The sequence below is a fragment of the Pollicipes pollicipes genome, unplaced genomic scaffold (genome assembly GCF_011947565.3).
Source record: "Pollicipes pollicipes isolate AB1234 unplaced genomic scaffold, Ppol_2.1 Scaffold_7261;HRSCAF=8764_pilon_pilon_pilon, whole genome shotgun sequence".
NCBI lineage: Eukaryota > Metazoa > Arthropoda > Thecostraca > Pollicipedomorpha > Pollicipedidae > Pollicipes > Pollicipes pollicipes.
This window is the reverse complement of record NW_023597054.1, coordinates 24,016,755-24,033,259: the sequence shown is the minus strand read 5'-3', so window position 1 is coordinate 24,033,259 and position 16,505 is coordinate 24,016,755. Positions and strand designations below refer to the sequence as shown.

The window sequence follows — 16,505 nt, the reverse complement described above, 5'->3', positions numbered from 1 at the left end:
GGAGAACTATGACGTCTGACTTCTAGCAGCTCAGAAGCCGCCAGTGGGAGACCCCTAACACCTCGCATCCTCAATCGGTGTGGGTAGGAAGGTTGCCGTAACGTTTTGGCCCGGACGGGAACCCCGGGCTGTAGTGCGGTGCAAGTGAACCGGTCCCATGCGGCTAGTCCCATGCGCATGCGGTCCCATGCGGCATTGGCCGACTCGATTTGCTCCGAGTATCGTGGCGATATTACGCCTTCCTTTCCTCCGAGCCCCTCGGCAGTACTGGTCTGCGATCTGTGCTGTCAGACGGAGTGTGAGCGATTCTAATGGCGTACATATGTTGATAAACTTCAAAATTGTAATGCGCTGTAGGATTCTAATTAACTTCAAGATTTTACCCTACCCAGTCTTGACCTCGGATCGCCTTCACAATGGCCTCAACCTTAGCGGTTGAGCATTGGCCGACTTCAGCAGCATAGCCGCCCACTTCAGAGCGCCTTCGCGCCTTCAGAACCACAAGGGAAGAATATTTGGTTAGCACAATAGTGCGTTGACGTAAACATTTTTGACCTTGTCGAAAATACATGCACAGCGCCGATTTTTGAGTTTTACCATGCCCCAGTTACTTATTGGTGAAATGCAGGATGGGCCACAGCTTACGGCTGTACAATCGTCATCACCATGTGCTAAAGACTTGGCAGGCATCGACAATACTGGAGGAGATGCGCCATGTGGGCTGGTTTGGGTAAATCCACGCCTCATTTAGATTCACCAGTAAGGAGTAAAAACACCGTTGACCAAACAGCATCACGACTAGTCGTATATTGGGTGTACCAATGCAGATATACTACGTTGCGACAGTGTAATTGACATATACAAGCGGTTGTGCAAATAAATCACGGCGACAAAAGTACGGAGACTAACCGTCACACATGTGATTCATATGCCTGAACTAAAAAGGCAGTCATTGTCTCACCACCCTTTAAGTGATTGCACACGGTGGACGCAGACATACAGACGGGATCAGTTTGCCCCGCCCTCGTCACCAGCAGAACGGCGGACTTCGGCGCGTCTCCCCTCATCACTGTTCGCCAACATCGGTTTGCTCGTCTGGAAACCCAACATGACATAGAACTATACCGCACTGATGTCCACGCATAAGTAACCAGCACCACTAACAGCTTCTGCTCAAATAGTGCATACCAACACTTGTCGGACTGAGTTGCTAATTGCTAGCGGACGGAAGGCGTGCTAATCAGCTGCATCGTTTGCTTTCACCACCCCCAAACGCAGTCGTTTTACGGAAGGACCGAGACGAGGCATCAACACCGCGTAGAGTAATTGTCCGAGCTGTTGTCCTCGCCTGGGGTGCTAGGATTTGCGTAGCGTTTCGACCAGTCCGCTCTCCGGCCTCCGTTAGGTGTTATGAAGTCCTGACAATGACGTTTGGCTGCCAGTCATGCACGAGTCACAGTCCAAACTCTCGCCTTGGAATAGCTGGGATTCGACTCAGAGTCTTCTGATGGAGAGGCCAGTGCTCTACGAACTGAACTAGCCGGGAAGACAAGCAGGGGACATGTCCTTTCCGGTTAGCTCAGCTTGAAGTGCACTGGACTATATTAGACGACCCTGGTCGAATCCCACCAATGGTAAGGAACAAATTTGGTGTGTGACCCGTACATGGCTTAAAGCCAGTCATCCTCCACTCCTTATCAGACTCCATAACACCTGTGGGCGGTAGCAGAGTTAACAGGCGGAGCCTTGTGTAAAAACTAACGCCAGGCGAGCACAATGGCCGCATAATATTCAAAAGCCGTGTGGTGAGAAGACGGGCCATGCCGCCTCCGATGGCCGGGGGGGGGGGGGGGCAAAGTCCCCTTATTCGCACAATCTGGCTACGAACATATCATCCCTCATCCCGAGAAGCTCATACCGAGAATATTACACAAATCACCACTTGCCCCCAGATGAATTGAAACGAATCCCACTTGATCCCAGGCCCTATAACCATCACCTGCCATATCTCGAAGAACCGTGCACATGCCCTGCTCTGCCTCCATCGGCCTGCAGTCGCCGGAGCATCATCACTTTTTCCAGCATTAGGGACCTCTGAGAGCTCGTCCACTGGCATGCGTGCATCCATGCATGTGAAATTTCTACCAAAAGCGTGGGCTCGTGCTTGAATATCGCGAAATAAGCCGCACCGTTCGAGGTGGGTGTGATACAAACCCCATCGGCGTGGACGTGGAACACATTAAACGACGAGCGTTGGCGCACCTGGGCTTGGAACACTCTTCCGGGCCTTCATTGCGCACATTAAAAATTCATTTTCGTGGAGTGTCCACCGACCAGATATTCTCAACCTCGGCATGACTTATTTACCAGAAATGTTGATAGATCGCAAAATTACGAAGGCGCATGACACTCAAGGGTACTTGATTAGAAATCACAGTTGAACGAGCTTGCCATTGCTCGAGGCATGGTGCGCTGAGAGCCTTAATCCCATTTAAGGAAAATACCGTCAATGTCTCCGTCGGCCGAGACCGGCGGGGCGGGCCGATGACATCGCCTCAAAAATGTCCCGACATGTCGAAATGGACTCGTCCAAGCGACCATGACGTCAGTGGTTCAGCTGCACAGCAATGAGCGAGCTCTCATAGTCTCCTAATACTTAAAAATAACGGCTATTGCCGTCATAGCATTGGACCAAAAGAACACGCGGACAGGCTAGCAAAAACCAGTATTCCTGGACGAGCAGCTGCGAACTATACCTCAGTACACACGAACAATTATGCATAATCCAAGAAACGTATGTTTCAATAAACGAAAGGAAAATGTGCGCTTGCTATAAGCAAAGGTACTTGGCCTTTGTATGTTGGTATCATTTAAAAACATTCTTTCTGCGTTAAGTACCAAACCGCAACAGAAACAGCGCCTCAGTGGCGCTAGTCCATCTATTCTTTTCAGTACTGTATGCCACTAAATTCAAAGCCAATTCTAATGAACATTCATTTCGCCCTATCTGGCGCAACAGCTTGGTGTTCCCCATATGGAATGTTGTGAGTTTCGAACAGCATCATTTGCATTGTTAACGGATGTAATGATTCTTCGGACTGACATCGTCTTATGGTAAGTTAGTATATACACACCTCTAACTTCTACCCGCAAGGTGTGGATACTCGCATAACGTATGAAGGCGACATTCGAGCGATGTTTCTATATATGATGCTGCCATCATATCTCAACCACCCAGTAAAAATAGCTTCGTTAAGTTTTGATTCTTAGAAAGACTTCAGTATGCCTGTTTTCTCAGGAATTAGTGTTAACTTCGTTGCTCTAAACCTATCACATGAAGTTATATCTGCTAGCATTGACGAACTGACGGTGAAGATCGATACAAAGTACAGTATCCTGGGAAGATCTTGTAGGTTGATGTTTCGTCACTGAGGATTTGGTTGCCTTACGTTTGGAGCTGGGCTTCCTATATGTCGCTAGTCTTTTGAAGGTTTTCGCACGGTCAGGTATTGCAAAGATCATAAAACCAAAGCTCACTATAAAGCCGAGACCTTCCTCAAGCACTAGTCGACAGTATCGGCGGTCTTTCTCAGCGCTACGCATGTGCACAGATTTGCGTGACAGCAGGGCAGCACACGTACCCGTGACAGCACAGCTGATGCCAGCGGTCGCCGAAGCACCTGGAACTACCGGCCTCAACAGCCGTGCTACAAGCGGGACGGCCCTGGCGCCAACGGCCGTCGCTGCAGAGGCTACCGGGTGGCACGGGCAGAGACCGCCCTTGCAGCCTGTCTACTCGGAGCTGGTGAAATGCTCGGAGGCCTGACGGGTCAGGTGGAGCTGTTTCAGGCAGCGGATGCCGGCAGGCGCCTTGGCGAGCGGCTCCGCCTGGTCTGTACCCAGATGGCTCCGGATGTAACGCGCCACCAGCCGCTGCGGGTACTCCTGCCACTCCATCAGCAGCTGCTTTGTCTGTCTTGACCTGCGGCGGACGGGAAGCGCACGCTCAACGGGACGGCAACTGCCCGCTCGGCTGCAAGTGGTACTGCACTGTCAACCGGATGGGAACTGCCCGCTCAACCGGATGGGAACTGCACTGTCAACCGATGGGAACTGCACGCTCAACCGGACGGGAACTGCCCGCCGCTCGACCGCAAATGGCACTGCATTGTCAACCGGATGGGAACTGCACGCTCAACCGGACGGGAACTGCCCGCTCGACCGCAAATGGCACTGCATTGTCAACCGGATGGGAACTGCACGCCCAATCGGACGGGAAATGCACGCTTGCCCGGATGGGAACTGCACACTTGGCCAGATGAGAACTGCACGTTTAATTGGGCAGGAGCTGCACGCTCCGTCGCAAATGGTACTGCACGCTTAATCGGACGTGAACCGCACGCTCAACCGGACGGAAGCCACACGCTCGGCCGGACGGGACCTGTTCGCTTAACCGGACGGGAACTGCGCGCTCGGCCGCAAGGGTGTAACTTTCTCAAATCGGTTGGGAGGCTCAACCGAAAAGGTGGACTTAACCTACCCTTAAAACCCGATTCCTCCCCAGATTTAAGCCACTCGAATTTGCGTCCTCGAAGGTAGAATTTAAAGTACTTCTTCAATATTTTGGGGGTTTGAAACTGTTTCCTGCGGAAACAGAACTTTCCATTTCAAATTCATGTTAGCAGCCTTTTCGAGAAAAAAACTTAGAATAGGGTGTGAAAAATATCTAAGTAAATCTTAGTAAGTGATCACTGATGAGTCACTTGCTGTTATTCATTGTGTTTCCATCAACCTACCACAGTCACGATTATGCGGCATATACACTTACCACTGTCGGGGAAAACATGCGTTAATTTTTATCCGAGCCACCCATGTACTTTTAATAGGCCGACACATACTGCAATCAAGTGTTGTTTAATCCAAGTCCAGCGTCCATCATTTTGATCTCTTGACATTTGCCGGCTGGCTAAGCAGGTGAAGTAGTAAGCACGACAAAAAATATTAGGTAGCCACATGATACTTTTGGGTACAAATTAACACATACGAACGTGTTGTTTTAAGCTATCTGCTTCCTGTATATCAATGGCTTAGATAATTGCTCTGCATTCACCTTGGCCCAGTATCTTATCTTTGCTCAGAAGTATTGGCGGGCTCAGAGGAGGCTTGAGAGAGGCTCAAGTCAACGTTGGGGGCCTCATCCCCCTCCCGAAAGGTATATAAAGTATTGGCGGGGCTCAGAGGAGGCTTGAGAGAGGCTCAAATCAACATTGGGGGGGCCTCATCCCCCTCCCGAGAGTATATAAAGTGGCGCCCCCGCCCGGCCGGACGGACACGGCACGCTTCACGGGGACGACGTATAACGCGCAGCGCAAAATCATCTGCCAAAAAACACTTGAATTTTCGGCAAAATTGACGCAAAGTGAGTACAATGCATTAACTTGGCATGATCATCATGTTCTCTTTTTCTGTCAATTTTCAGTCAATTTGTGGGGGAAAAAGATATGTTGCAGGCCAGTAGTCCTTGTTTAGTGTTTGATAGTAATGCTGCCACCCATCAACCATTAAGTAACTCAAAATGTCATGCCATTGACACAGCCCCAACACGTGCATACCTAGAGCTTTGACTTCAAACACTCGTCTCCTTTGCAGACGAAATAAGTCAGATACAAGTTTATCCTTGCAGCCGTCAACACGATGAGGTGGTCAAACTAATAAAAATCAAGGTTATTGGGCTAGACGTCACCCTTTCGCCCGTCTTAAGCAAAGAGGAAGTCGATGTTGATTTCGATTTGAGTCGATTACAATTTCTTTGCAAGACCGATGACGAGACATTGAGTAAAAAATTTTGCATTTCTTGCAATGGATTATGTAACACATTTCCAACTGGGGCCTCAATGTAGTGAATTGGGGGGGGGGGGGGGGGCAGCTACTAGCATGTGTACCGAATGTCTCGACGTATTTGAACTACTGATTTTTTAAATCAAGTCGGTGACCTAGGTGCAGGCAGCATCTTTGGTGTAACTATGCTGCCCTCCCCCTCTCACACTTGAGGTCGCGGGGGACTACTGAGTCGAAGGCCCTGCGCTTTTTAGCAGTTTAAAACGCCCGGAAGGTTTTAAAGCATAAAACAACCAGACATCTGAGCCATAGGTGTAGCCACATCTCTGGGATCGGGATGGGAGACCAGTCATAGCTGGAGGCTCAACTGGAAATTGGAGGGGCCAACCTGACCTTAGAATGACTTTTTTGACGGGAAAATGTGCGAGAATTACAAACTAATGGGTTAAAATTGGAGGACACCGTGGCCCTTGTGGACTCCTCCCCCACCGCCGTTACGCCCACGCTCTGAACACCAAAATTCAGGCCCCTGTGACCAGATTTGGCCCCTTCCAAAATCAGGTGAAATCCTGGCTGCGCCCTGTTCTGCATGAAAGCAAATGTTTCTAATCCAGGGGTCCCTGGGGAATCCGTTGACAACGCCAAAAGACATTGCATAATGATAAGATACGGGCTCCGTAAACAGCAGCGTGGACCTATTGTCGTCTTGTCTGTCCGTCCTAGTGCACTTATTTCGAAATGTGCTGAGTATCTCGAACCCGTTGTCAGCCGCGCAAGGGTTTCGGTACAACTTGGGTGTATCTAATTGATCGGAATTGCGTTGTTAGCAATGCATGTTTTTCAAATCGGTATGGAATGTGCCGATTGCCTAAGTATAAGTGAGGTGCCAACCGCTACTGCTTTGGCAAACCGCCGATTTCATCAAGCTTACTGGATCAAGCAGACTTTGCTCGCTTGCGACATTGAGCGGGCGTAAGTAGGAAGCAGGAGTTTCCTGCACGTCAGCCTACCTGGTCACCCTTCATCCTGTTCAGGAGTGTGACGCAGACCACGGCGCCGCGGATCCCAGCGTGGTGACACAGCGCCGCGAACATTAGCGACTCCATCTCCATGTTGATGACGCCTTCCTCATGGATTCGCCGCAGGAAGGGCGAACTTGTCCTCTTCGGTGTAGTCACAAAAGGCACCATCCAGACGGCCTTGACCTTAGAATGCAAAGTGGGTATGGATTAAACGCAGTGGTTCACAACAACTAGCTGCGGAACATCAAGCCAGTTTGCACTTTGCACCATTTGTTTACCTCCACGTCTATCATTTATTGCTCATTTCTATTCTTTTTCTCTTTCGTGAGTCCCAACCCTAAAATGTGTTCAAAGCTTAACGCCACATCCGGTTAAATGCATTCGTTTAGCTTGTACCTTCGTAGAAATCCGTGGTGCACATCGTTTTTTCCGACGAACGTCCTGCCACTGGGTCATCCGGGGTTGACAAGCGCCTTCAGCTCCGCCGCCAGCCCCTTGTCCAGCAGCGCCGGGCGACGCTGCAACTTCCCCAGGATCGGCTGCAGAGAAAAGCGGCTCACTTGACGCAGCACCATAGTTCTGAGCTGCTGGACAGTGCACCACAACCGTATATATATATATATATATATATATATATATATATATTATATATATATATATATATATATATATATATATCTATAGTGTGTGTGTGTGGTGTGTGTGTGGTGTGTGTGTGTGTGTGCAATTATCAAAGTGCAGTCGAGAAGAGAAAATGCAACCTTAATCAATGATGGCGGAATTTTTGCCAAGATTGGGATCAAACGTCACTTCTATTGTGTTTGCCTTTAGTCACCGCAAAAGAGCTAATGCTACATGTTGCCGGAAGTTGAGGGAGGGGGAGGCGCAGCTTCCCCTGTTCCCAAATTCATCACCCGAGCCTATAGGGAGCATGATGGGTAGCGATGTTTCAGAATATACCTGGTTGCTGCAAAAAGCAATCAAGCACCAGATTGTTTGCGTTTTCGGTTCATCGCCCGCTCTCGCGCGCGCACGAGTCCTATTGTCAGGGGGATGGTGGGAAAGCCTATTTCAAATACCGCAACCTACATGTGATGCCTGCAGCCACACAAACGTAGCTGCATTTTCGCACGCGGTATATGATGCCTGAAATAACCAGTTTACGTCATGTGATATGACGATATATTTCCCTATCGTGTGAAGCTGATCACACGTCACCCATCACCCATCAATCATCAACGTAATTGTTGGTTTATTTGAAATTCAACATTTTTTTAAATTAAACGCAGATGGGATTACATTAGAGAGAAGTGTTCCTGACCAGTGGTGGATGGGTACCTGCAGTCCGTGGATAGAGAGTGAAACACGCTTGCTTGTTATTCCTTCCAGAACCTAGAGTTGACGGGCTTACTCGCCAGCGTGGGAAAATCTGCTCTCAGTGTACCATAGTGTCAGGTACAATGAACAGAGGACCCGTTATACATACAGGGATGAGACCATTAATCTGCTATCGTTATGGCTCAAAACCAAATTTTAAGAAACGTTATTGTCCGCTCACAGATAATAGCTAAAAAAAAACGGGAAATTTCCTATTTACACCCCTGCATAACGGGTATTGTGGGCCCAAAGGAGACCGTCATAAGTCAAACCTCGTTAAAATTATAGCCTGGTTGGTGCCACGGGCAAGATGAGCAGTTTATCTCGGAGTTGCCTTACATTGGACGGCAGCGCAGTGCCAGCTGTGAGTACATTGCTGGATGCCCGAAGCTTGACGTCTCTCAGCGAAGGGAGAAGTTCGGTGCAACATGACCATTGCAGTCGACGCGCCCGAAAACACCAATAAAACAACAACAAAGCGAAGGGAGAGGCGCACGTCAGTCAGAAAGCAGATGGCATCGGCGAAAACTTGCACTGCGAAGCGACAAACAGGACACGGCAACATAACAAGGTCGCTCGTCGGTCGTCGCTCCAGTGTGGCGGTGGAGTGACCGCTGACCGCAGTGTCGTGACTCCAGGGAGGCGGTGGAGTGACCGCTGACCGCAGTGTCGTGACTCCCAGTGTGGCGGTGGAGTGACCGCTGACCGCAGTGTCGTGACGTGACGTGACTCGGGCCAGGCTGCCCCGGCTGACGGTGGTCACGCCGCCCTCTGTCACACGTCACGGGTCAATTCTCCGCCAAGGCCACGCGCCAGCTGACGTTCGTCGGTGCATACCTGCTCCAGGAAAGGCTGCAGCGTGCCGTCCACGGCGCTCTCGGTGATGACGAGGTTGCCGCCCTCGATGCCGATGCCGCCGCACGTGCCCAGCCGGAAGAAGATGGGGTCCTTCACCTTGGCGTGGTACATTAGCTTGATCATCTCGTGTAGGAGGATCCCGACAGAAGGCATGCCCATGCCGTGCTGAAATAGTAGTCGAGACGTAGCTGACCAGTGTGCGTGCGAACAACAGGTCATTATGTTTAGGCCCCCAGGAGATGGCTAATTCATGGGTTGCTGATATCATCACGGATACGCGAATCGCCCCCGCTGCTTATTTACGATCCAGCAAGCTTCCCTCAAGCAAAAGTAATTTGTCTGGTAGGCCAGAGAGTCTAAGTTACACAGGCAACACTTTCAAGAGGGCCTGGTTTATCGGCATCGTGTTGACACCACTTCCGATATATAGGTACTGCCCTAAAGCAGTGTAGGGTTTGCCCTGCAGCCGTCAGTATGTTATTCAACAAGACAAATATTTCCTGGCGGGCAGTGACCCAGGGCTTGCCAGCCACGCACAGTGGTCACTTGCATTGATCGAGCGCTAGGTTGGTAGCGAACATTTGTGCCTCTGTGACGTATGCATGGGCTTGACATGCCATGTCGTGACGTCACACGACGCAGTTCTACGGTCTGCAGGTACGTATCACAGGCGGACAACAGCCGGCGCGCGCTTGGACGTTATCAATGTGCACAAGCCGCAAGAAGCTGATGTTTGGTTGTAACACTTGTTCCGTCGACATAGAGCGTGGAAACTGAGGACATTATGGCATCAACATGAACACCCTGAACAGGAAACCATCAAAACAAACCAACTGGCATTTTCGTCTGTCTAAGCCGGTTGAAGAGTGGCATTAAACAACACGCAATGCAGCTGGATATCGGCCTGTAGAGATTCTGTTTTGCCGTAGGAAGATTGCGCACCATTGTTACCGTGCGTACATCACACGTCATAATCAGAGCATGATCAGAGCTACTGGAGGCGCATAAATTGTCATCTCTTTCTAAATCAGTAATGGGACAAGCAAATGCATTTGCGTGGAGTATCCGCAGTACACGCAGCCCGCGATCGTTGGCTCATGCACATACACGAATAACAGGTCACAATTGTCGACCGAACACCGTTAATGAATCCGTAGCGTATGACACGGACCACCTTAATGCATGTTGTAATGACAAAAATCGGATGTGCATTGAAAAGGATTGCAAGTACCACTGATGACAATGTGTTAGCCTTGCCACGATTAGTGATACATTCGTATCAGAAATGGCTGGCTGATCTACTCACACTGACTGAGATCACGGGTCCAACTTTAAACATGGAGTATCGGTGAGAGTTATGCGAGATGTCCAGCAGCTGGGTCCCCGTAGGCAGAACGTGGCCGATCTCCTTCATGATGAAGTGAGCGAACTGTTCCATCCTCCGCGGAGTACCTCCCATGCAGACGAACTGAAAACGAGCCGCCGGCAATCAGGCGTGGAGGCCGAGGCACAATGAAAGCGAATGATGTCGGATAGAGTCGCATCGCATAAAAAGCGAAGGTGCCGTAGACAACGCATACCTACATGTCAGGTAAACTGCACTTGGAACAGAAACAGACTCAGAAAGCAAACATCTGCCAACAGGAGCAGACATGTCTGACGTTTGGATGCCTGCTCCATGTCCTACATGTGCGCACTATAGTTATGTTACGCATGCAGCGGGACGTGTGCAGCACTGGCAGCCGGGGCTGGCCGGCCACCGAGCCCACCTTGACGTCGCCGAACATGGCCTGCAGGTCGTGCGAGCCCGAACCCAGCGCCAGGTGGTATAAAATGTCCGACTCCATCTCGGCCAGGTGCGGGTTCCGAAGGCGAACTGTGCCGCTTTCATCCCTGCCGCCGGCGGCCGAGCAGTCAGCTGGCTGAACGGCGGCGGCGCCGCTGCTGGAGCCGCTCTGCCGCACTCGCCACACAACTGGCTGAACGGCGGCAGCGCCGCTGCTGCAGCTGCTCGGTCACACTTGCCACACAGTTGGCTTGAACGACAGCGGCGCCGCTGCTGCACCTGCTCGGTCACACTTGCCACACAGCTGGCTGAACGGCGGCGGGCGCCGCTGCTGCAGCCGCTCGGCCGCACTCGCCACACAGTTGGCTGAACGACAGCGGCGCCGCTGCCGCAGCCGCTCGGCTGCACTCGCCGCACAGCTGACGCCTCTGGACAGCGTGCGCCCTATTTCGATTGCGCGGTGCTGACAGCAAGCGCTGAATCGGTATTATCGGTATCGGTAAATATATCAGCGTTGGTATATTGGTGATGCTTGCGTGGCGAGTGGGCTCTATGGGGCGTGAACAGCTCTCCGACTGCAACAAGACATCTATATTGGAATACTTGAACGATGATTGCTTACGCTGAATTCATTCATGCTGGTAATGGCTAAGTGGCATGCAAAAGAGTGCCTTTGAGAAGGGCGAAGTTTTGTACACGAGGAAAGGCTTGAAAAATGGATGTCAAATAGGGTCACTTTCTTCAATCACCATTCAATTCCAAGAAAAATACAATACTTTGATACGATAAGTGCCAACAAAAAAAAACATCTGGCGTTACCTGTCCCACCACCAAGAACTCTCCTAATTTTGGGCGAATAAAGCTCGGAACAGCAGCCTATCAAAAGATAGTTGAGCAACGAATAAACCAGATAGGATGAAACTCTAAATAGGTAGGGATTAGGTTAAAATCTTAGTAAATAGGAAAAATCGTAGAGTACTAAACAGCCCTGAGAAGAAAATGACTCAGAAAAATGTTACAACGGAGCAAGGCAGACTTACGTCACGGCACACATTTTACGTATACATGTACAAATCTTGTATACAAAATCATAGTCTGCATGACACCAAGAAATACTTTATGTACAAGCAGCATTGCCCAACACACATAAACGCAAAATTCGCTGAGTGCTCCCTGAAAGAGAGGGACATTGTCCTGTCTGTTGCAGGACGGTCCGGGAAAAGTTCTCGAATAGCGTTGCAATGTGGCAAAGAAAGGCAATATCGGTATCAAGATTGCAAACTCAGTAGTATGTTTCCAAAAGACAGATAACGAAGTGTAGTTAAGGTGATTAACTTGCTTGCAATCAAATGCAGATGGTTTAATGGTAGTGTCCAGAATGTCGCCATGGGATACCTTGATCAGCCGGCGACAGACTCTCTGCCATAGAGAAATCGTTTTCGGAATCAAAACATTAAATTAAATTTAACCTTCATTAAACATCTTCGAAAACACACTGTTCGAACGAGGCAAGATAGAGGCACACACACAAAATACAACACAGGTATCAGCGGTTGGAACACTAGAAGTTGAGATGCAAGAGTGTCCCTCATCACTAGATTACTGATGTTTGGCGCCTTGCAGTACATGCCCAAACGTAAGCAGTTTTTGGTTTAACTGGTCGGTATACAATGTTTTTTAACAATATAAAAGCGAGAGAAAGTGAGAGAGAGAGAGAGAGAGAGAGAGAGAGAGAGAGAGAGAGAGAGAGAGAGAGAGAGAGAGAGAGAGAGAGGGAGAAGAGGGAAAAAACTTTGCATGGACTGACGCACAACGCAAACATATATATGTTGTACATATATATATCATATATATATATATATATATATATATATATATATATAGTATATAGGTCTATATACTATATATATATATATATATAATATAGTATATAGGTCTGAAACCCATATATATATATATCACTTATTTTCCAGAATATGAGACAAGTGTAAAATGAGGTGACCTCCAGTAATATCGCTCGATTTTTCGTAATTCAAGATGACATCGTTGCAAATTATGCAGGTAGACAGCAGCATTAGTTCGTTTTTGCATCACCTCAGGCCTTTCACAGATCAGTGGCCTATGGTGACCTGCATTCAAGGTTTTACGAAAAACGTAAAAAAGTTGCACAGAATGCAAAGCAAGTATCTTATTTATATCGTTTATTCGTTTACGGCATCATCCAAAGAATACGGAATTTCAGGTGGCCTTGGGAGGCCCCGACCGGGCCTACCGGGGCCTCCGGCCGGGCCTGCCGGACTAACGGACTCTCACCTCCGGGGCCATTGTGCACGCTTAAATGTCAAATTTCTGCATGCTGTGTCAAGTCCACATGGGGCCAATCAAACGTAACTTGCAAATCAACCTACGTGCTTTTAGGCTCGCGTCGTTCATCGGTATCGAGTGGCATTATGGCAAAAGCTTGCATGCAGCTAAAGACGGGGGGTTATTCGCGGTGCCCTTTCAGAGAGGCGAATGACGTGTTGACGCGCAGGTGCTGTTGAAAGTTTTCTTTGAGCCAAGAGCGAAGAACAGCCTGTGTCAGTATGTATGACGCCATACTAATTGTGAGTGTGATCGAATGCAAGGAATCGATATTCCTTGACCGTGTTAAATGACAAGATACTACATCAGTAAGATACAATATATAAGATAGCTGATGCCGGCATACCGTGAGTCGAAAAAATCATTGGATTCAGTAACAGTTTGATTCCGATTGGCAACGACGCCCAACAAGTTGTTTTCAGAGACAAAGCCTAGTCAAGTTGCATGATATTTGTGACGTACAATGGAGCACTGTGTAGCTGCATGCATTTCAGAGCAACAAACGTTACCGCCCTTGCTATTTATCTGCGGCAATGCGCTGTTGGTACACAGGGTGCGCACATAGGCTTGTTCAGCGTGTGTGTTCGGTATGGTCACCGCGCGCCTGGTGCGGGTCGGTAAGGCCACTGTGTGCTTGGTGCGACTCGGTAAGGTCACCGTATGCCTGGTGCAGGTCGGTAAGGTCACCGCGTGCATGGTGCAGGCCGGTAAGGTCACCGTGTGCCTGGTGCGGGTCGCTGAGGCCACCGCGTGCCTGGTGCGAGTCGGTAAGGTCACCGCATGCTTGGTGCGGGTCGTGTGCGTAGGTTACATAAATATGACTTACTATGTAGCAAGTAGCTTCACCATCACAAGGCACTTTGTGCATTAAAAGGACACAAACAAACGGCCGACTCTGAACATGCACACACATTGACAAAGCGATTGACGCACTCACCTGTCGTCCCGTGGCACGGCGTCGCACTCCATGGCGGGCTGTCACGACCGCTGTCGCTCTCCGTCGTCGGGGGCTCTGCCTTCGTCGACGGGGGCTCACCTCACCTTCGTCTGACCCCGCGACCTCGGCGGCGGCTCCGGCGGGCGTCGACGCGGCGCGCGCAGACGCGTCTAGCCTGCACTCTATCGACGGACGGATGCTACGGCGCGATAACGCCGCCACGCCCGGACGGGTCTGGCTGATTCTACGCGAACCCGCCCAACGGGCTGGAAACCGGTTCCACGGGGCGGAAATTGGCTTTCCCCGGGTCCTTCTATCCTAACGGATACCTGTTTTTAGTGGCACAGTGCCTAATTAGAATTCAACAGTCGCCAGGCCAACCGCTTCAAGTGCGTTCAACAATCCAAGCGGCCAAGCGAGGAGCTAGGTTGGTGCAGTTGTGAGGGACTGAGGCTTTACGGCGCCCTCGGCGCTTAGGCTATTTTGTGTCGCCTCCTGTCATCATGGCATGCACAGTGCTGATTGTCAGGCCTTTTATTGTCTTAGAACTTTGATGAACTAAGGGTATAGGCTGAAGAAATGCCTATTGCTAATGTCATTTGATATAACAAATAAATTCTTAGTTGGATACATATGGTTTACTTGTTGCATGTTAATGGAACTGCATGCAAACCATGCATTGCTAGTCAGGGTGCTGAGTATATGCTAGAAATTCCTAGAAACATTTTTAAAACTTTTGGTAACTTTGCAGTACATTAATCCATCGTGAAAACGACTGATGTCGCGCAACGCGTCCCGCACCGCCGGCCTTCATCACGCCACGCCATCCGAGGGCCGTGCGGGTCCGTAGCCCACCCAGGGGGCCCGGCCAACGGAAACACGCTGAGCAATCGCGGGCCTCCCTGGCTCTATTTCGTTCACAACGCATATTGCGGCAATTACGCGGTCAGTGCAGTGATATGATCAGATAGCCGGTGATCAGATCAGAGTGGAGGATCAGATCAGATCAGATCGGGTGTGAGTGGGGGTGAGGGTTAATCCGACCACCTGTAAACATTTTCTAAAATAACCTCATTATCGTGCAGCGAAGCAGCGCAAAACTTTGCATATCTGCAGGCAACTAACTTGTGGACCATTTGCATCAAAGATAAATATACCTCGTAAGGGGGCTGGCCCACAGCTATGGCCATGGCTGTCAAAGAGAGAGTAGCGGCACGAGGTCAAAACTCAGCCGTGGGCAACTGCCACATTTTCTCTTTCGTCGCCGAAGACAGTGACGTGCGCGACAAGAACATTTCCTTGTAAATTGCTTAACCTGGTGCGACAATGGGGTGTTGGATGAGCCCATACAACTTTGAGATGTTTCCTTCGACAATTAGACAATGAAACTTAGATTACGACTAATTCCCTTGACCTTCGGTCAGGCATGAAGTTTTGAGGGACGTCCAAACCTGATTTGTTTATTACTGGGAAACTGGCTTTATGGGCAGTTGTGAACGCTTATTTGGAACTTCTTGGTACCAGGAACGTCAACAGACATTTTACCTTTACTGCATGGAGGCCGGGGAAGGCACTGTCATGAAATGATGTAGATCAACCTTCGCTTTGAAGCACATGTCACCTAGAGTAGCTTTTGGTGCCGATTTTTAATTCAACCATCAAAACAGTCTCAAAGGATTTCGGTCATCTTCACGTTAAGGTCAAACAAGGTCACTGAGCTGATCTGAGTACCAGTAGCCTTTTTATTTGGAAAGGTGTCTGAATCAAAGCTCAGGGAGTTTTAATCCTCCCGCCCACCAAATTGCCTCTCCAGCAAGAGGCATCATGCAAAACCACCCATGGTTCCACTCTCAAAACAAACAAGTGTCTACTTCGGCCTCTGGAAGTCCGATCCGGCCACCATCGCCCGCTGGCCTGTCGCCCATGATCTGCCTCGGGCGAACGGTGCTGAGAGCTGACCACGGTCGGCGACTGGCTGACACTCGCAATGCACACTGTGTCAGTGAAGTCCGGTGTCCAAGTATTGGCATCAGCTTAACCGAACGCCTGGCGCTGATATGGTATTCGCTGGTCCAGTCAATCTGCCCCGCTCAAAAAACATCGAAACCAGCACAGCGGTACGGTGCTGCCCTGCGTAGCTGGAGTAAAAAAAACAGCGCCATACTCATATAATTTCCATTAACAAACATTTCTAGCCTATATCAACATCAACATCAAGATCAACATTGCAATTATCGTTCCGCGCGACGGGCATCCTATATACAACCAGTGGTGAACACCGTAATCGCATGACGGAACATCCCTCTGCCTTACTTGTTTTCAA

At 49.7% G+C, this 16,505-nt stretch overlaps 1 protein-coding gene across 1 annotated transcript; it reads right to left on the bottom strand.

Annotated features, from left to right (window-relative positions):
- Positions 1 to 3,788: 3,788 nt before the first annotated feature.
- On the bottom strand, positions 3,789 to 14,270 carry LOC119112979 (uridine phosphorylase 1-like). The gene is given in 9 exon segments (XM_037237282.1): positions 3,789 to 3,972; positions 6,849 to 6,989; positions 6,991 to 7,043; positions 7,257 to 7,287; positions 7,289 to 7,399; positions 9,075 to 9,260; positions 10,402 to 10,563; positions 10,865 to 10,988; positions 14,183 to 14,270. Coding segments are annotated over 9 exon segments (1,020 nt in total). The 5' UTR covers positions 14,215 to 14,270; the 3' UTR covers positions 3,789 to 3,792.
- Positions 14,271 to 16,505: the final 2,235 nt, after the last annotated feature.